Below are 21,649 nucleotides of genomic sequence, written 5' to 3'. Positions count from 1 at the left end.
CCACCTATACTTGGTGGGAGGGGGTTACTTCTGGCACCCTCTGCTAGGGAAAACCTAATACTGGTGGACTCTCTGATGACCAACTACTGGGGGGTAACTAATACTGTAGGCCCCTCTGGCTACTGATACTGTGGGGTTCATCTGGCTACCTATACTGGGGGTCACTTCTGGCTACATATACTGGGGGAAGCAACTTAACACTGAAGCCCCCCTGACTATTCATACTGGGAGGCTATCTAATATGGGGAGTTAACTTCCTATACTGGGGGGCACTTCTGCTTCTGGCTACCAATTTTGGGGGCAACCTGGAGTTACCCAATACTGGTAGTTGGGGGAGGTGTAACTCGTACTTTGGGACTCCTCTGGCTAACAAAAACTAGTGCGGGGGGGGGGTCATCCAAACGTGCCTAATTGCAGATCCCCTGCCAGCAGCATTCATGCAGCCCTAAACCATGACACTCCCTCCACCATGCTTGACTGCAGGCAAGTCAAGCTTGACTCCAACCACCATGCTTGACTCTAGGCCGCACACGCTTGTCTTTGTACTTCTCACCTGGTTGCCACCACACAAGCTTGACACCATCACAACCAAATACGTTTATCTTGGTCTCATTAAACCACTTACATGGTTCCAGTGTCCATAGAGTGCCCATACATCGCTAGATCGATCAAGAGACAGACCTCCCTCTCTTATTGAATCTGCCCATACACCACAGGCTCATTTTCAATCAATATCAGCATGAAATCTATCAGTAATCGGCCCTGTGATGCCACTGGTTCTGCCCGCTTGGCCGGCCCTTAGATGTTATCCCCAGGGCTGTGGAGTCGGTCCAAAAATCCACCGACTCCGACTCCTCAGTTTAGGATTCCACCGACTCCGACTCCACGACTCCGACTCCTCTAATTTGCATATTACAATTTTGTTGATTAAAAGTATGTAACATGAAATTCGTCTCTTAACTGCCAACGCTTAGGAATTTTACAAGACAACTGAAGTGAGAAGGATATGTAGACTACTATATTTATTCCCTTTAGACTAAAACTAGTCCTTGGTAAGAGTACTTGTAAAAGGTACAAACCGGAACAAAGAACATCTATCAGGCCCTAGGCAATGTAACTGTGGGTACATGTAAGAGTGATGTGCAGGTACTCTGCAGGGGAATAAGGAGATTCTTCCTCTATTACACATTCTTCATGCACAATCTGAACTAGGTTTATGGGCGATAGACAACACCTCTGTGTTCAATGTGCACAACATTCTCAGTGGATTCCCTGCAGCTCTGTGGGGAGTGCATATGTAGAGTATAGTACTACTGTGTAACAAAGTAAACCTGAGACAGATGAAATTAAAGTTTTATACATACCTGGGGCTTCCTCCAGCCACCTTCAGGATAATCAGTCCCTCGTTGTACTCCTCCACCACCTGGATCTTCTGCTATGAGTCCAGGTACTTGAGCCAGTCGGGCGTAGTGCACATGCACACACTCCGCCGCCAGGAGCATACTACACCTGTGCAGCACTATTGCGCAGGTGCAGAATGTTCCTGGCTGTGGAAGCGGCATGCGGCCGGACTGCGCTGACTGGCTGAATTACCAGGACTCATAGCAGAAGATTCGGGTGGTGGAGGACAGCGAGGGACTGATTAGCCTGAATGGGGGCTGGAGGAAGCCCCAGGTATGTATAAAACTTTACTTTTCATCCGTCTCAGTTACCCTTTAATTTGTAGTCACCAAACCAAATTTTAATAACATATCAAATTATTTGATTTCATGAGCAAAGAGAGTGCATACATTTGCATAAATCAGCATCAATGCGGAATTATTTCCATCTTGTTGACCATCTCTATTAGTGACACGGCTACACATCAGGCTTTATTCTTACAGCATAGATGTTACAGCATAGATGTTATTTAGTATATATAAGAGATTCCTGTGTACACATCATATATACAGTCACAATCAGATATGTACCGGTATATCTGACCTTAAAAATACGGGGACTGCTTTATTGAAGCAGCACAAGTAACTAATTTTGATTGGTTTATTTCATTTTTGTGGACAAAGCACAGCTATTACTGTATATATACTGTATATATACATTATTTTTAATGACTATTATCTGAGAAATAGAACATTTTATCATATTTTCTATTTTAATTACAGTTACAAATGCATTAGGAGTCGGAGTCGGTGCATTTTTTCCCGACTCCGACTCCTGGCACCCAAAATTGCCCGACTCCACGACTCCGACTCCACGACTCCGACTCCACAGCCCTGGTTATCCCCCCGCCTGTGCCTGTGCATTGTAAACCTGTCCAGCTGACTCCTGGTCTGCTCCGCTGTCTCCCCCAAGCACCTTCATCACATTTAATAAAATTATGGAATCAGATGTTCGTTTAGATCGCAAAATTACTAGATGTATGGGCACCTTAACAGCTCAGCTGTCTTCAGAGACCAACTGGGCTCAATGCAGATTTAGTTTACAAAAGCCATGAATTTTAGGAAAAACTGCATAGCTTCTACCCATCACTTCCTATTCATGTTACACCACTGCCTTAACACGGACCTGATCACGACTCACAAAAGTGTAAAACTCCAAATTAGAACTTCTTAAGCCACACCACCTAAATCATTGACTTCCTGATCTTTTTCTGGAAAATAAACATCTCAGCCTGGCTTCCCCATGGCAATCCCTATAGTGAGAGTCACAGAGGGAATCTGTTGGGCTGCTCATGGCATCCATACTAACTCAAGCTACATACACCCGCGTGATGAAAGATGGCTGGGGTGGCCAATAATGACCACCTCAGCCAACAACCAATGAAATAACGGCAAATTTCATCACAACACACATTCTATGGATTCCAGCCAGTAGCCAATTCTTCAACACTAGCCATGACAACCAATCAAAATTCTGCATTTGTCGTCACATGATTTGTCAGTGGATCACAGCTGGGTGCAGACTGAGGCTCCCTGCACACTGCAAATCTGTTTTCCGATTCTGTTTCTGATTTTCCCTGAATACATTCAACAGAAAAACGGATCAGAAAACGCAGCATGCAATAAAGATTAAAAATCGGAATCGAGTGTAAAAAACAATTAAAAAGCGGAATCTGAATCGGAAATGCATGCAGTGTGCAAGAGGCCTGACAGTTTGTCCTTTGCTTCAGTTTGGGTAAATAAATTCCAGAATGAGGCAGTATTGTGTCAGAAGGTTATTATTACTTTTTCATATTTATATAGCGCTGACATCTGCAGCGCTTTACAGAGTACATAGTCATGTCACTAACTGTCCCTCAGAGAGGCTCACAATCTAATCCCTACCACAGGCATATGACCATTGCAGTTTAGGGCCAATTTAAAGGGAAGCCAATTAACTTATTTGTATGTTTTTGGGATGTGGGCGGAAACCAGAGTGCCTGGAAGAAACCCATGCATGCAGAGATGGGGAGAACATACAAACTCTGTGCAGATAGTACCCTGGTTGGGATTCGATCATATGTATACAAGTGCTATTTTTATCGCGACTGAATTTTCTTATATACATATCTATAGTATAATCTTCATATAAACATAGTTCTGTCCTCTCTCCTAGGCCAAATCTATACATCGTCATCCTGGGAGCTGTCGCTCTCTGCCGCCTGGTCTGGATCCTTCCTCTTCTTTCGCATTGACTTTTTGGAGGCTAGAAACCAGAATAGAGAAACTTATTGAGAAAGCTACATGGAGAGAACAAGCACCACAGTAGCAATTATAACACAAGCAGTTGCTATGGGCTGGCAACAATTAGAGGGTGACAAGAGACGGCTCCCCTGCCCAAATGTCCCCCTCCTAGCACTCCCTGTCTCCCCCTCTCTAGATGTGCGGCGCCGCTTCACTCACCTGCTCTCCGTGTTCCAGCAATGGGATCTCCATCCGTCCGTCTAGCATCCTGTATCCATGGCTACAGCGGTGCCTCATGTGACCTGTTACGTGCTGCTGGGTCACATGAGGGGCCGCTGTAATCAGAGAGGAAGCAGGACTTCATATGTGGTTGGTGATCCTATCGCTAATCTGCTGAGAGTGGGTGAGGGATGCGGAGCCGGTGCAGCACATACCCGGCATCCTGGGAATCAGATGCTGCGTGCCAGCAGGAAGGAGATGCTATGGAAGGAGGTGCAGCACATACCCGGCATCCTGGGGATCAGATGCTGTGGGCCAGCAGGGAGTAGATACTATGGGAGGAGGGAGGAGGTGCAGCACATACCCGGCATTCTGGGGATCAGATGCTGCGGGCCAGCAGGAAGGAGATGCTATGGGAGGAGGTGCAGCACATACCCGGCATTCTGGGGATCAGATGCTGCGGGCCAGCAGGAAGGAGATGCTATGGGAGGAGGTGCAGCACATACCCGGCATCCTGGGAATCAGATACTGCGTGCTAGCAGGAAGGAGATGCTATGGAAGGAGGTGCAGCACATACCCGGCATCCTGGGGATCAGATGCTGCGGACCAGCAGGAAGGAGATGCTATTGGAGGAGGTGCAGCACATACCCGGCATCCTGGGGATCAGTTGCTGCAGGCCAGCAGGGAGGAGATACTATGGGAGGAGGTGCAGCACATACCCGGCATCCTGGGAATCAGATGCTGCGTGCCAGCAGGAAGGAGATGCTATGGAAGGAGGTGCAGCACATACCCGGCATCCTGGGGATCAGATGCTGCGTGCCAGCAGGAAGGAGATGCTATGGGAGGAGGTGCAGCACATACCCGGTATCCTGGGGATCAGATGCTGTGGGCCAGCAGGGAAGAGATGCTATGGGAGGAGGTGCAGCACATACCTGGCATCCTGGGGATCAGATGCTGCGGGCCAGCAGGGAGGAGATGCTATGGGAGGAGGTGCAGCACATACCCGGCATCCTGGGGATCAGATGCTGCGGGCCAGCAGGGAGGAGATGCTATGGGAGGAGGGAGGAGGTGCAGCACATACCCGGCATCCTGGGGATCAGATGCTGCAGGCCAGCAGGGAGGAGATACTATGGGAGGAGGTGTAGCACATACCCGGCATCCTGGGGATCAGATGCTGTGGGCCAGCAGAGAGGAGATACTATGGGAGGAGGTGCAGCACATACCCGGCATCCTGGGAAGCAGATGCTGCGTGCCAGCAGGAAGGAGATGCTATGGAAGGAGGTGCAGCACATACCCGGCATTCTGGGGATCAGATGCTGCGGGCCAGCAGGAAGGAGATGCTATGGAAGGAGGTGCAGCACATTCCTGGCATTTTGGGGAGCAGATGCTGCGGGCCAGCAGGGAGGAGATGCTATGGGAGGAGGTGCAGCACATACCTGGCATCCTGGGGATCAGATGCTGCGGGCCAGCAGGGAGAAGATGCTATGGGAGGAGGTGCAGCACATACCTGGCATCCTGGGGATCAGATGCTGCGGGCCAGCAGGGAGGCGATGCTATGGGAGGAGGTGCAGCACAAACCCGGCATCCTGGGGAGCAGATGCTGCAGGCCAGCAGGGAGGAGATGCTATGGGAGGAGGTGCAGCACATACCCGGCATCCTGGGGATCAGATGCTGCGGGCCAGCAGTGAGGAGATGCTATGGGAGGAGGTGCAGTACATACCCGGCATCTTGGGGAGCAGATGCTGCGTGCCAGCAGGGAGAAGATGCTATGGGAGGAGGTGCAGCACATACCTAGCATCCTCGGGATCAGATGCTGCAGGCCAGCAGGGAGGCGATGCTATGGGAGGAGGTGCAGCACATACCTAGCATCTTGGGGAGCAGATGCTGCGGGCCAGCAGGGAGGAGATGCTATGGGAGGAGGTGCAGCACGTACCCGGCATCCTGGGGAGCAGATGCTGCGGGCCAGCAGGGAGGAGATGCTATGGGAGGAGGTGCAGCACATACCCGGCATCCTGGGGATCAGATGCTGCGGGCCAGCAGTGAGGAGATGCTATGGGAGGAGGTGCAGCACATACCCGGCATCCTGGGGAGCAGATGCTGCGGGCCAGCAGGGAGGAGATGCTATGGAAGGAGGTGCAGCACACACTTAGCATCCTGGGGATCAGATGCTGCATGCCAGCAGGGAGGAGATGCTGTCTTGGAGGAAGCAGAGGGAGGTAAGCATAGTGCCAGTGCCTGCAATGCACAGCCCAATGCATCTCTCCTCTCTGGTCTGGGTCCAGCAAAAAGTCTACAACTGGCCCTGGGTCCAGTTGTCCGTAACCTCCACCCTTCTTTTGTGCCCACTCTGTGACCACCAGGCACTGGAATACAGGCAGCAGATCTCAGTGAGGGTGTCAGCAGGGAAACCGTTCTCAGTGTTGCAGCATTTCTCCTGACCAATAATCGCTGGCTGTCTGGCTCTCCGGTCTGTGAGCTCCCTACTATGCAGCAGCAATTATCACTGGTGTTCACTGCAATAGAAGCTGCCCTAAAATCCTTCCAGCTGTGACTGACACTCTCCTGCTGCTTGTGACAATCTGTGGCTCAAACTGTGACCTGCAGGTTCCTCCGCTGGTGGTGACAATAAGTGACATACAGTATGTGCAGTTAGGCGCTGCATTTGTATTGATATGCATCCTTGCAGCAGCAGCGTACCCAGAGACAGCCTCTTCTTCCAGCGCCCCTGGCCGTGACTCTTATAACCGTCTCTAGATGTTTCCGCCTGGGAATGCTGGGATCTTTCCATCTGTAACACAACAGAATCTCAATTAGAAACAGGATGTGAATTCAAAATGATTCTGCCAGCTGCTGAAAAACGACAAGTTCTCACAAAACATGCAATGCATTTGCATGCGCTTTTGCTATAAGCATCACACATCATTACATTGCATCTTTGGCCATTTTTATTTGCATTTGCAACGATGTTCATGTTTCAATTGAAGAGATACCAACAAAAGTATTTTTCCATGCGCCGCTATTCACTATGACTAATAGAAATGCAAAGTACATCCAGATGCAGCATTTGTGTAGCATTAGAAATCGTGACACCTAAGTGAGAACGCTACATTAGATTGCTAAGAGAAAATACATAGGGGCCCCACAAATCAGGGACTGTAGCTGTGGCTGCTGGTTAACTAATGTTATTAATATGTTCTTGCCAAATGTTTGTTTTTATTGTTTATTTCATTCATTTATGTAAAAACAAAAATTGTTTTCTTTATTAATTTTTAACTTCTACATAGGGGGCGACACATTTTACACTGGGGGGACAATGGCCTGGGGATCATTGTGTACGTCGGTCATTGCGATATTGAGCGTCATTACCGCTGCGCACCTGATCGAACACCTGTGACCGAGATTTCCCAGCATATCCAATCAAAGCATTCGACCAATTTCGGCCAGAAATTGATTGAACCGGCATGTTGCAGCACCGATTTTTATCTGAATAGTATGGCCGATTAGGCCGTAAAATCATTAGATGTTTATCCAACTCTAGCCTATAACAGAAATGGTCAATGAGATTGTAATAAATGCGAGTTGATGCAAATTGTACATTCATAATCTACAAGGGCGTTGCCTACGCAGATTTGGGGAAAAATGGTTTGTTCATGTTTTGCACAGACATTTCATTTGTTGATATCATATTTTGTATTTGCTTTTATTATATAATGCTAACTGTTGATATTACTGTCTCCTTGTTGGCGATGGAGGCTCAGATGGAGACCATGGGGTTGTTATGTATATGTTATTGTACTATTTGTTGAAAACTCAATAAAACTGTAAAAAACAACAAAAAAAACAACCTATGCAGATTTGGTCTTACATGCATTTCTAGAATTCAACCCTTTATATATTGTAACCAATATTCGTGGACAGGGTGCTGTACTTCAAGGAGAGCTATAATACCATATATACTTGAATATAAGTAGACTCCAATATTTGACACTCTTACGCTGGAATTTTTTATTGACTCAGGTATAAGTCTAGCCAGCAAAGTTAAAGACTGCACTTGGGGACCAGGAAGAATTAAAGGGAACCAGAGGCCCCAGAAAAAAGATTTTATACATACCTCCAGCCCCATATGCACGGATCGTTCCCACGCCGCCATCCTCCGCTTCCTGTATCCGGCCGGACCGGGTCCCGTACTTTCGGTGAGTCAGCCAGTCGGCGGTAGCACGCGGCCAATTGTCCGCATCACAGGGGCTCCCGGCATACCCTTACGCGTGCGGCTGCATACTGCGTAGCCGCACGCGTAAGGGTATGGAGGGAGCCCCTGCTCATGCGGACATTTGGCCGCGTCCGCCGGAAGTGACGGGACCCGGTACCGGCGGATCCAGGAAGCGGAGGATGGCGGCGTGGGAGCGATGCAGGCTTATGGGGCTGGAAGAAATCTTTTTTCTTTTTACAAGTTTGGCGTCTCTGGTTCCCTTTAACAGCTGCACTTGGGGACCAGGAAGGGTCAATGACTGCACTGCATACAGTATTGCAGCCAGTAACCCCTCCAGGCCCCCAAGTGCAGCAATTATTTACTCCGCTTTCTGCGGCCCAGTATTTCTCCCCCCCTCCCCCTTCCCTGTTAATTGTTGTGGCCAGGACTTCCAGACCTGTGTTTTCTTGGCATTTCCTTTATCAAGAAAGTGTGTTGCTTACCACTAGGTAAATTGCTGCAAATGGGAACGTCACTAATAATACACACATTACTCAAGTGTGCTCAGTGTTGCCCATGACTTGTGTATAAGTCGACTCCCATACTTTTATTTAGTTAGTCAGACCTAAATTTCTAGACTTATAGTCGAGTATATATAGTATCGTCCAGCATGGTGATTCTCGGTTTTATAGCATTATTACACACCTCACTATCCGATGTGTCCGGCTCTTCCGCCATGTCCCGTTGCGGTGAGTTACCTCGTGCATCCTCCTCATCTAAACACACAATACAGAGAGTCACAACACCAGACATATCACTAACATGCAGTTCTTTCTTTATCCAATCCTGTATGACACGTGTAGTAATTGTCACAGGGTGGTGAGGGTCATAATACAGCTCCATCTACAGACTGGGCGCATTCCAATTCACTTTGATATTTTCACACCTTATCAATAAAATGCCTTTTACGACACCAGCAAGCACGAAAATACTCCGAATTATTTTTGCGTTACTTCTTCACCTACTTTGTGCTACTTTTCTAATTGCCAAGTGCTGAAAAGTTATTTTAAAGTAAGCCCAGGATGTTTGCAATCTATATTTACTGACACTTACCTTGGGAGGGGGAAGCATCCGGATCCTAAAGAGACTCTCCCCGTCATCCTCAGCAGCCCCCTTCCACCACTAGCACCCCCAAAGTAATGTGCCTGTGCGCATGCGTACTGCCACCATCCCACTTGAGTTCTGGCAGTAACTGCCGAGCCCATTCGGGTCTATGCTACTGTGCAGGCGCAAACCCGATTCGGCCTGGCTATTGCCACAGGGAGCCAAGCGGGAAGGTAGCACTGCTCATGCATGTGGCGCCGACAAGTGTCGAGATGGAGACTTTCGGGGGTCCCTCGGCTACAATGGGGCTGCGGAGGAGGAAGAGGGCAGCATCTTTGGGATCCTGCGGCTTCCCCCTCCTGAGGTAAGTACCCCCTAGGGGCGCTTGAGGTAAGTACCACCTAGGAGCACTGTTTTTTGCTACAGGTTCCCTTTACACAGAAGATGAAATATTATCTCCAAGGAGAAAACTTAGGAGAAAATGAATTGGATCAGACCTGATATTAGCTGGCTTCAAATATATATGCTTTTTGCTCTAGAAGACGTTTTCCAGAATGAAAATGGTATCTACCCTATATAATAAATCCAGTGTCTCTGCGTCCTCCTTTGTCCCTGTGTCCGTGCGCTTTGCCCAGTGCGCATGTGCGGCATGCAGGCGGACTTGGGACAGCAGGAGGACGGGCGCAGGGACGGGCGCGTGTGCAATGGTCTAATTGAATGAGTCTTCAAAAAAATCACAGTTCAGTTGTTGTAAAGATACAGGGTAAAACAGTTGAAATTAATTAGGCCTGAAAAGCTTTTGTAAAAAAAAGCATTAAATAGTTTGCTAAAGAAAAAATAAAAAATCTGAGTGCATTAATTCATGTATCCTCAGAAAAGCTGTCTCCCCTTTCCTCACAGTCAGATTTAAAGTGTAACTGTCGGTCATAAAAATATTTATATTTATAAATTATTTATTTTCATCTGGTAAACTAGTAATAAGGATGCTCACCAGGCAACACAAAAGTTAAAATCACGATTACTTTTCTTGTTGATAAATGATCATTCCCCAGTTTACCTGACTCTTATTTGGTACACACAAAATTTGGTACACAAAAAGGAAGTTGCAGGGCATGCTGGGTTGTCCTTGTTTGCCTCTCTACTTTCCCTTAGACTTAACTAATGCAGCCTGATTGGCTCAAGCCTCTTTCCATTCTGTTTTCCCCTCCCACACCTCTGTTCCTCTCTGATTGGCCAATATTTCTCATGCTGAGACAATGCACTTTCTATAGTAAAGGGCGGGCAAATAAGGCAGAGGAGAGTAAGGGAGGAAATGACATCAGGATTGGCTTCAAAATAGCCACAATTAAAATGGGAAATGCTAAGAAGGATTTTTTTACTGTAGAAAAATCACTAAAATCTAAACGTTGACAGTGCAATACATATGTTATGTAAGTAGAGCAAGTATTTATCTACTTATATATGTGGTTCTTTTTTTCTGCGATAGTATGGCTGACAGCTCCTCTTTAAGTCATAGTTCTGGATAGGCTATCATGTGACTAAAGGGGGAGTGTTTTAGACTGGCTGAAGGTGAGCAAGAACTAGGAAGCTGAAGGACTATGAGGAAAATATGTTGGAGAGGGTATTTTCCTGGTTTCATTTTTATTATTTTTTACTCTTTCTTTCTTTCTTTCTTTCTTTTTAACAAAACCTTTTTCTATGTGTAAATAATTTAAAATAATGTTATGTTAAAGAGACTCTGAAGCGAGAATAAATCTCGCTTCAGAGCTCATAGTTAGCAGGGGCATGTGTGCCCCTGCTAAAACTCCGATATCGTGCGGCTAAACGGGGGCCCTTCACCCCCAAACCCACCCCCGCAAAACTTGGTCGTCAACTTGGTCACAGATTTTCTCTTCCTGGAGGCAGGGCTAACGGCTGCAGCCCTGCCTCTCAGCGCGTCTATCAGACGCGCATCGCCGCCTCTCCCCCGCCCCTCTCAGTGAAGGAAGACTGAGAGGGGCGGGGGAGAGGCGGAGGTACGCATCTGATAGACGCGCAAGAGGCAGGGCTGCGGCGGTTAGCCCTGCCCCAATGCGGAAGCGCTCCCCGGCTGTACGGAGGGGATTTGGGGGTGAAGGGACCCCCGTTAAGCCGCGGGATAGCGGCGGTTTAGCAGGGGCACACATGCCCCTGCTATCTAAGAGGTCTGAAGCGAGATTTATTCTCGCTTCAGACTCTCTTTAATGCAGATAAGGATGCTGTGGCAGAAATCTAGCTGTGATTTCCTGCTGTATTGCTCACCAGGCTCAGAATCTCGATGTCTCTTGTGTCCCTTCACTGCCCTGGTGGCCGCAAGTGACTCTCTCGCCATTTCCGGGTCCCCACTGTGATCCTGAAAGAGAAGAAAGTCAGAATTAAATCTGAATGTACACAGAGATGCCTGTGCTCCTTTGCTCCTTTGCACATAAAAAACGTTTAAAAAGAAGGTAAGTGTTGGCCTACCTGCATGAAGACAAATGGTCAAATTTCAGTTTGCTATAATGACGCAACAGACAATACATTTCACAGTGTAAACATCGCTCCATTTGAGTGCCAAGAAAGCAGCCATATAAAGCCAATCTGACCAGTTGTCTCTATGGAATCGGCCAACGTTTGTCTTCTTATTCTTTTATTTTTATTATTTTCTATCAATTTTTATATAAAAATGTTAGTTTATTTTTATACAATAAAGTTTGCAGCTTGAAGAAGAAGCATGTCGCTTCGAAACAGCGGGCTGTAGTTGCCCTCAGCCTATTTTTGACATGTGATTTTACCGCTTTAATAAAAGCTATTTTTCATCTAAGCGGTGCTGCTGACTTCATTTTTGCTATCAATTTTTATAGAATTTTCAAAAAAGAGTACCGTAATACACCATTGGATTGTAACATGTAAAATTTTACAATAAATCAGGTAAACATGACAGCTTCTCTTGAATGAATACAGGTGAGAGTTATCATGAAAACAAGCATTTCTTTTTTTTTTTTTTTAAAGACCACTGAAGTTAGAGTTTTATGGAAGCGCCAATATTTATTTCCTTATAAACAATACCGGTTGACTGGCTGTCCTTCTGTTCTATTTGGCTGCAGTAGTGTCTGAATAATACCAGAAACAAGCATGCAGCTAATCTTGTCAGATCTGACAATGAGGGCTGTGGAGTCGGTACAAAAATTCACTGACTCCGACTCCTCAGGTTAGGATTCCACCGACTCCGACTCCTCTAATCTACATATTACAATTTTGTTCATTGAAAGTATGTAACATGAAATGCATCTCCTAACTGCCAACACTTAGGAATTTTAAAATACAACTGAAGTGAGAAGGATATGGAGGCTGCCATATTTATTCCCTTTTAAACAATACCAGTTACCTGGCTAGCCAGCTGATCTTCTGCCTGTAATACTTTTAGTCATAGACTAAAACTAGTCCTTGGTAAGAGTACCTGTAGAAAGGTACAGACAGGAACAAAGAACATCTATCAGCCCCTAGGCAATGTAACTGTGGGTACATGTAAGAGTGATGTGCAGGTGCTCTGCAGGAGAATGAGGCTATTCTTCCTCTATTACACATTCTTCAAGTACAATCTGAACCAGGTTTATGGGTGATAGACAACACCTCTGTGTTCAATGTGCACAACATGCTCAGTGGATTCCCTGCAGCTCTGTGGGGAGTGCATATGTAGAGTATAGTACTACTGTGTAACAAAGTTAACCTGAGACAGATGAAATTAAAGTTTTATACATACCTGGGGCTTCCTCAGCCCCCTTCAGGCTAATCAGTCCCTCGCTGTCCTCCTCTTCCACCTGGATCTTCTGCTATGGGTCGAGGTACTTGAGCCAGTTGGGTGTAGTGCGCATGCACACTCCGCCGCTGGAAGAGTACTACACCGCAGCATGCGCGCAGGTGCAGAAGGCTCCTGACTGTGGGAGCGGCACACAGCCGGACTGAGCTGACTGGCTGAATTACTGGGACTCATAGCAGAAGATCCAGGTGTTTGAGGAGGACAGCGAGGGACTGATTAGCCTGAAGGGGGCTGGAGGAAGCCCCAGGTTTGTATAAAAAAATGTTTTCTCATCCGTCTCGGGTACCCTTTAATTCGTAGTCACCAAACCAAATTTTAACAACATATCAAATTATTTGATTTCATGAGCAAAGGGAGTGCATAAATTTGCATAAACAGCATCAATGCAGAATTATTTCCATCTCATTGACCATCTCTATTAGTGACATGCAGGGTCGGACTGGGACACTGGGGGCCCACCAAAGAAATTTCAACCTGGGGCCCACACATCCCATGATTGCTGTGAAAAAAGGGCGTGACCATGCACCGAAAGGTGGGCATGGTCATGATGTATTATGGACAGGGCCAAATGTACATGATCTTAGCAGCATTGTAATTCAGAGACACTGCTGCCCAGCAAAACTTTGCATAGAGTCCCCTCCTTCAATATAAAGTAATGTCCTACTTTGCAGAGGTTGCGACCACAGAGGTTGCGACCGCATCGGGGCCCTTGGGCCAAAGGGGCCCCGAAGGGCCCTCCCTCAACTACAGTATTACCTCTCTTATTGGTCCTGTGCTCATAATAATCACTTCTATAGATACTCTGAATAGTGGTAATCATTAACAAGCTATTTCCCACCCCCTTCTTGCACCTCTGACACTGTAGTTGGCATTGGCAGGTTTTGGTGTGTCGTATCAATTGTTATGTATAGAGTGCTTGTGGGGCCCCATTGTAACATTTGCATCGAGGCCTACAGCTCCTTAGCTACGCCACTGCTCTCAGCATGAGTGATTACAGCACTGAAAAGAGAATTTTTGTGCTGCAGGCCGAAATTGGAGCTCTGTCAGACAAGGAGGGGGCCCACCAGAGACCTGGAGGGGGGGGCCCACCAAGGGAAAAAACTGTACTACTGTGGCCCGGTCCGACCCTGGTGACACGGCTACACATCAGGCTTTATTCTTACAGCATAGATGTTATTTAGTATATATATATATAAGAGATTCCTGTGTACACATCATATATACAATCACAATCAGATATGTATATCTCTGACTTTTAAAAATACGGGGACTGCTTTATTGAAGCAACACAAGTAACTATTTTTTGATTGGTTTATTTCATTTTTGTGGACTAAGCACAGCTATTACTGTATATATAAATTATTTATGATGACTATTATCTGAGAAATATAACATTTTATCATATTTTCTATTTTAATTACAGTTTAAGTTCATTAGGAGTTGGGGGTGTTGAAATGTTTATGGTTTTAAGTCATAAAGTTTAATTTTGTTTGGAGCAGCGACCGCTCATCACTGTCGAGGCTGAGTAGGGACAGCACTTACCCACATGCTATCATAGCGGTTGCTTGGACGAGCAACCCACAATCGTGAGTGTTTAATTGTTGAATGACATAATTGTTCCCTACTGTACGTGAACATACTATACTAGATGGGGCTCCCAGTGCTCCTTTTCACTTTTTCCATACCTGGTGATGGAAGGTATGGTTACATAAAACAGATAACCAGAGAGACATCAGCGATCTATGAACATAAATTCTGCTTCAGTGACATCCCTACCTTCTAAAATACAGTAAGTCTGACCTGAAATTATAACAAGTCACATTTTACAGTAAAAACCTACTTTATATGTACAATTTAATATCCTATTTCTCCAATTCTATTAGGATGTATTTTAGATGCTTCTTACCAGAGCCGGGACAACTCCAGCACCCAAGGCTGATACACCAAAGTGCACCCCTCCATCCCTCCCACCCCAGCCATCACACATTGACTGCTGTTAGACTGCTGGGTAGAGATGGGGAATGAGCTGTACTGGGTGGCCACGCTACTAGACCCTCGGTATAGGCACAAAGTGCTGGACATGTTACCAACTCACCTGAAGGCAGAAAGGATGCTGCACATACAGAACAAGCTGGCAACTATGCTTTACAATGCGTTTAAGGGTGATGTCACAAGTCACAGCACAATGCAATAAAGGTACCACTGCCAGTAATCCTTCTCCCATGTCCACACAGGCAAGGACAGGACGCTCCAGCGATCTCATGGTGATGTCAGACATTCGGACATTCTTTAGTCCAACGCGTACGTTAAAAAGGGGCGCTGGGAAAAAAGGGCGCTGGGTTTTTAACGATAAGCATGGATAACGTTTAAAAATGTATTGTACTGTATTTCGTTTAAAATTAATGTTTTATAAAGTTATAAATCATTAAATAATGTGCATTAAATCGGCAATTGTAAAAACGTTAATCTTTCGTTTAAATAGTGAAACGTATAATAACGTTTAAAAAAAAAAAATTACTAAGTAACTCTCCCTGTACCTACCCCTAACCCCTAGACCCCCCTGTTGGTGCCTAAACCTAAGACCCCCCTGTTGGTGCCTAAACCTAAGACCCCCTGTTGGTGCCTAAACCTAAGACCCCCCTGTTGGTGCCTAAACCTAAGACCCCCCTGTTGGTGCCTAAACCTAAGACCCCCTGTTGGTGCCTAAACCTAAGACCCCCCTGTTGGTGCCTAAACCTAAGACCCCCCTGTTGGTGCCTAAACCTAAGACCCCCCTGTTGGTTTTTTCGTTTAAAAATAATGTAAAAAAAAAAATTACTGTTTTTCGTTTAAAAATAATGTTTGAAAAAAAATATTGTACTGTTTTTCGTTTAAAAATAATATTTAAAAATGTATAAATCATTAAATAATGTGTAATCATGAGAAGCAGTAATAAAACATTAAGTCTCCGGGTGCCGCTTTTAAAACGTTATTTTTCTCCGGCGCCCTTTTTTCCTATCGGGCGCCCATTAAACGATATTTATTATAGGAGTGAATGGCGGCGCCCGATTTGTCCACTAGCCTCAGGCGCCCGAATTTACAGTTCCCTAGTCCAACGCCTCACCTTAGCCCTTCCGGATCCACCCTCCCCCAACGCCTGGACCGGCAGGTAGTCCACTACCTGGTCTTAATTGTGGATGTAGACACTGTGAGCAGCAATGAACCCTTGGACTACTGGGTGCGCAGGCTTGACCTGTGGCCAGAGCTGTCCCAATTTGCCATCCAACTTCTGTCTTGCCCTGCCTCAAGCGTCCTGTCAGAAAGGACCTTCAGCGCAGCTGGAGGCATTGTCACTGAGAAGAGAAGTCGCCTAAGTCACAAAAGTGTTCAGTACCTCACCTTTATCAAAATGAATGAGGAATGGATCTCGAAGGGCTACTGCTCGCCCAAAGACTAAGTCAGTCCCCACACACAGCATCTTTGCCTGCACGCCGTGTGACTGGCTGCTTGCCCCAAGACTAAGTCAGTCCCCACACACAGCATCTCTGCCTGCAGGCCGCTTCACTGCCTTCTCCGCCACCACCAACAGGGTCCAGGACTCCAGGCGGATTCCTGAATTTTTAAGGCCGCTGCTAGCAGCGGCCGCTATAGTAATTTTTCTGGTGCATATACATGCCTGCCTAATTTTTCTGGCTCCAGTGCAGCTGCAAGAACAAAACAAAAGGCATATACATGTGCCCATTCCCCTTCGTGGTCATTACCTTGCCGCGGTGAAGGGGCTTGCGTATCACAATGAAGCAATGACCGCCGGCTATATAAGTGTCTCGGGGGGCGGCACACCAAAGATAATAAGGTCGTTGCTTCATTATGGACAGACCAAATTTGATCAGCTGGACAGTCACTGTTGTTCTATCATTGAGCTACCACAGCCCAGCGACCATATGGGCTTGAAAACCGCCACGGCTTGCACTCTGGCCATGGTGCGCACCAGTCCAGCACAGCCGTCACTACACAAACAGCTGTTTGTGGTGCGTTACACAGTGAGTTTGGTGTGTCAGTGTGAAGCAGTACTCTAATTGCACTCCCTGATTGATGTATACACATGCAAGATGTTTTAAAGCACTTTAGGCCTGCAATTTAGCATTCAATGTGATTTCTGCCCTTAAAACGCTGTTTTGCGTCCAATCCGGATTTTTCCTGGGGACTTTTGGCGTGTATCCCACTCCTCCATGCCCCCCTCCAGGTGTTAGACCCCTTGAAACATCTTTTCCATCACTTTTGTGGCCAGCATTAATTTTTCTAGTTTTCAAAGTTCGCCTCCCCATTGAAGTCTATTGCGGTTCGCGAAAGTTCGCACAAACCGAACTTTCGCGGTAGGTTCGCGAACCCGGTTCATGAACCTAAAATTGGAGGTTCGGGCCATCTCTAATGCTGGGTATACACCATACGTTTTTACCCCCGATAGATGGGTTTGATAGATTATTTCCGACATGTCCGATATTCCTTCCGATCGTTTTTGGCTCGATTTCTCATAGAAGTGAATGGAAAAACAAGCAGAAGATAAGAGAACCGAGCACGTAATTGAGCACAGAATCGAGCGGAAAATACAATTGGTGGGAAATCGATCAGAAAAACGTATCATGTGTACCCAGCATAAAAGGCGCCCCAGGGCCCCCAACCCCCGAACACCTTAATTTGAAGTCACTGCCATGTATCCCCTTTTCTTATTTCTCTCTGCTACACAATAGGGGAATGATAGCTGACTGAGTGCACCCCCTCCTACACTTTGCCCTAAGGCTGGAGCCTCTCTCGCCTCTGCCTCGGCCCGGCTTCTTACCATGTCTGCCTCTCGTGTGTCTTCCGTTGAATGCCTCTCATGTTCATTCTTGGCCACCGATATGTGGTCCGCTGTGGTGGCTCCATGTACGTGATCAGACTCTGAGTCCCTGGTTGGAGGTGAAGAGTTATTTCTAGATGCTGGCCTTGCCATGTGGGTCTCATACAGACACGTATGCTCTCTCTTGCTGTTTTGGCCTCTCCTGGTGTCAGAGAGGTCGAGGGGCTTATCAGGAGTAGCATCCTCCTCATAATGGCTTCTTTTCTCAGGCTCTGCAGCCTTCATGTCCTTCTCTGGCCAGTCCTGCTCTTCTCTGTGGCTGGTTAAACCCTTGTTGTTCTTCCAGCGTGCACTGAGGACCTGTATCAGGGACAGCTCCTTCTCTGGGCTTTCCCTCATGTGGCATTTTGGCACATCCCCCGGTGAAGTGGGCGATCTGAGTCCTTGATTTTGTTTGTTGAACAGATAGTGAATCTTCTCTCTTTGGTCGGTTGGGTTGATTCTGTTTTTGTACTCCTGATCCCTGACATATAACACAGCGCCTTGTAAGTCGGCCATAGCAGCTTTTTCCTCCCAGTCGTCTTCAGAGCGTTTTCGCTCCATGGCCGACTCACGATTCTTAGCCAGTAAATACCGCATGGGTAAGTCATTGGGCATCCCCGGACTGCGCAGACGCTTCTGGGCAAAGTGCTGTCTTAGAAGTTGAAGTTGCTCTTCAGGGATGACGTGTTTCAGGGAGTCGAGGGGAGAGGGGGCATCATACAGTTCTGTACGACCTTCATTACTGTGTCTGCAAATGAGATAGGATCAGTAAAATGGAATTACCTCTATATTTTTAGGAGTGTATGGATATTAGAAACAAGAATTTCTACTCCTTCACTTCAACCTGCTGTTGAGGTTCTGAAGGAAGAAAATCTTTTAGCTTTGCTGCTGCAGTAAACGAGTCTAAAGCTAACTATATAGAGGTATGATAATGGCCTGGCGAGTAATCTTTTACTCACTCTACACACTCAACCTTGATTAGATTTCAGCAATAAAGAGAAACTCAACTGAAAATAACGTAATTAACAAAAGTGCTTCATTTTTACAATAATTATGTATAAATGATTTAGTCAGTGTTTCCCCATTGTAAAATCTTTCCTCTCCCTGATTTACATTCAGACATTTATCACACGGTGACATTTTTACTGCTGGCAGGTGATGTCATTGGAAGGAGATGCTGCTTGCTTTTTTTAGCAGTTGGAAACAGTTGTTATTTCCCACAATGCAACAAGACTCCTACAATGTGATGTCAGCACCATGGTCTCCTTATCAAAGTTAACACGCCTTATCAAAGTTAACACACCTTATCAGAGTAGCATAGCGAGCGCTACAAACCCGCAGGGGCTCAGGGCAGGACGAGTGGAGCTTGCCACTTACCAGGCATAAGTTCGTAGTGCTCGCTATGCTACTCTGATAAGGCATGTTAAACTTTGATAAGACGTGGTATCTCTGATAAGGAGTGTTAACTCGGATAAGGCATGCTATTTGTCTTAGTGAATCAAGCCCATGAAGAAACAGCGCCGGGGGGTTTGTCACAATCAACGCTCGTCCCAATATTGCTCGCCGTTACCGCCGCGCATTCGATTGAGCAAGTTGGCCCCACATCTTGCAGCATGTCCGACCGATTCATGTGACCAATTTTTCGCTGATCGGGCATGCACTTGGCAGCATCGATTTTCATCCAATTCAATTTTAATAATGAAGTCTGATGGTCGATGGGCTGCCAAGTCGTCCAATGTGTGGCCACCTTTAGTGTTGATCAAACCATGCTTCACTTGAAGCATGGCCAGATTGACCATTATGTAGATAGCTTTCTGATTGAATCTGATCAGAGAGGGATCTATTGCCTGGCCACATGAAATCTATTGGGAATTGTCTTGCTGCCGCATGCTAGGCTGCCCCTCAAGTGTATAAGTGTCACCCCTCCCATGCCCTGTGTTAGGTCTAAAAGGCTCATACACACATCCAACATGCACACAACCACATGACCAACATGACAAACCACACAAAACATTTTTTGACTGTGGCCATCTTGTGGCCAAATAGTAAAACTACATCTACATACATTTTTCAATTAAATAAAAACACATTATTACATTTAAAATTAACCATTTCAGCCGCTGGGATTTTTCACCTTATGCATCAGAGCAATTTTCATCTCCCATTCATGCGCTAATAACTTTATCACTACTTAAGTTATCACAAGTTATTGATCTATTGAATATTTCATCTTTACACTGATATTTAAAAAGTTTAGACCCTTAGGGAAATATTTACATGTGTTTTTTTTATTGTAATGTTTTTTGTTTTTTTTTTATATTAAACATTTTATTTGGGTATTTTTGGGAGGGTGGGATGTAAATAGTATTTGTTTGGGGTAAATATATGTGCATTTTTATTTTTTTTTACATTTAGTTGTAGTTTTACTTTTTGGCCACAAGATGGCAGCCATGAGTTTGTTTACATGACGTCACTCTAAGCGTAACATATACGCTTAGAGGGACGCATGGGGGCGCAAGAGCCAGAAAAAGCGAAGCTTCCGAGAGGAATCAGTGATCGGGCACCATAGCCCGATTCATTGATTTCTGGGCTAACGATCCGTGGCCGGGAGCGCGTGTGCACGCGTGCGATCGGCCGCGGGAGCGAGCGGAGGCGCACATGGCCTCCTGGACGTAAAAGTGCTTAAAGAGGAACTTCAGCCTAAACAAACATACTGTCATTAAGTTACATTAGTTATGTTAAATAAAATATAATCTATTACCCACCCTGTTTTAAAAGAACAGGCAAATGTTTGATTTCATGAGGGGAGCCATCTTTTTGGTTGAAAGGAGGTGACAGGGAGCATGAGACACAGTTCCAACTGCCCTGTGTGCTGATCACCCCTCCCAGTTGCTAGGCAACGTGAATAACAACATAGGAAATCCCATCATGCTTTGCACAGCATCAGGGGAAAAAAGCCCGGGCAGTTTTCTTTGATGGGGCGGAGCTTAGCTTTTGTGCAGCAAAAAATAAGGCTTATGTAAGAAAAACAAAGTTCTGATGCTGTGAAACTGTTAAACAAAAACCAAGCCTTTTCAGTGCTGCTGAGTAGATTTTTAGTCTGGAGGTTCACTTTAATATTCCTGTGAAAATGCATTTAGAAAAAAATAATTCTTAGCAAAGTGTACCACCCAAAGAAAAACAAGATATAGATCAATTATTTGTGATAATTAGTGATAAAGTTATTGGCGAATGAATAGGAAGTGAAAATTACCGGCGGGCTGAAATGGTTAATTGAAAGATCGATCGGCAGGCATGTTGTGGCACTGATTCTCTTCCGATTAAATGATCGAATCAGAAGGTCGATAGGGCTGCAATATCGAGAAATGTGAGCACCTTTAGCGTTGTACCTCTGAATGCAGTGTCAAGGCTCAGTAGGTTACATCTGACTTACAGGTCATTGCAGGAGCTGCGTTTATGAAGGGGTGATGGGTACATGAGGTGCCCACTCTTGGCTCCAGCTCTCATCACAGCAATTGTTCCATGAAGCTGGTTGGAAATTCTCTGCTGGTTATGATTACTCAAGAGAACTTTCTGTACCCCCGACATAGTCTAGAACCAGAAAAAAAACCTTAGTGTTAGAGTTAGAACAGAAGACTACATGAATAGGTCTGAAGAGATGGCACTGCTTCCCAAATGTTAACATTGCACACAGCTAGAGAACATAGTTTAACTTCTAAATTTAGGTAAAATGTTAATTAATGATATGAATTAAATTTGACAGCCACAGGTATTGATTAAATAGACATTCAACCTTGGAA

General features: G+C 45.8%; 2 protein-coding genes across 6 annotated transcripts in view; both read right to left on the bottom strand.

Annotated features, from left to right (window-relative positions):
- Positions 1-21,649, bottom strand: part of LOC137541564 (small ribosomal subunit protein eS21-like) — a 235,382-nt gene that overhangs the window by 124,906 nt on the left and 88,827 nt on the right. The window lies entirely within an intron of this gene.
- The window catches only part of RBBP8NL (RBBP8 N-terminal like), a 105,454-nt gene continuing 87,006 nt past the window's right edge, over positions 3,202-21,649 (bottom strand). For all 4 annotated transcript variants that reach the window (XM_068262890.1, XM_068262889.1, XM_068262891.1 and 1 more), the window contains 6 exons: positions 21,283-21,440; positions 17,808-18,597; positions 11,455-11,545; positions 8,776-8,846; positions 6,579-6,669; positions 3,202-3,684 (listed from right to left, as the gene is read on the bottom strand). In XM_068262890.1, coding sequence (XP_068118991.1) covers positions 3,602-3,684; positions 6,579-6,669; positions 8,776-8,846; positions 11,455-11,545; positions 17,808-18,597; positions 21,283-21,440 — 1,284 coding nt within the window. In that variant the 3' untranslated portion in view covers positions 3,202-3,601. The remainder of the gene's footprint in view (positions 3,685-6,578; positions 6,670-8,775; positions 8,847-11,454; positions 11,546-17,807; positions 18,598-21,282; positions 21,441-21,649) is intronic.

The sequence above is a fragment of the Hyperolius riggenbachi genome, chromosome 12, assembly GCF_040937935.1.
Source record: "Hyperolius riggenbachi isolate aHypRig1 chromosome 12, aHypRig1.pri, whole genome shotgun sequence".
NCBI classification, from domain to species: domain Eukaryota; kingdom Metazoa; phylum Chordata; class Amphibia; order Anura; family Hyperoliidae; genus Hyperolius; species Hyperolius riggenbachi.
The sequence above is the reverse complement of the archived record's forward strand: the minus strand, read 5'-3'. Positions and strand labels throughout refer to the sequence as shown.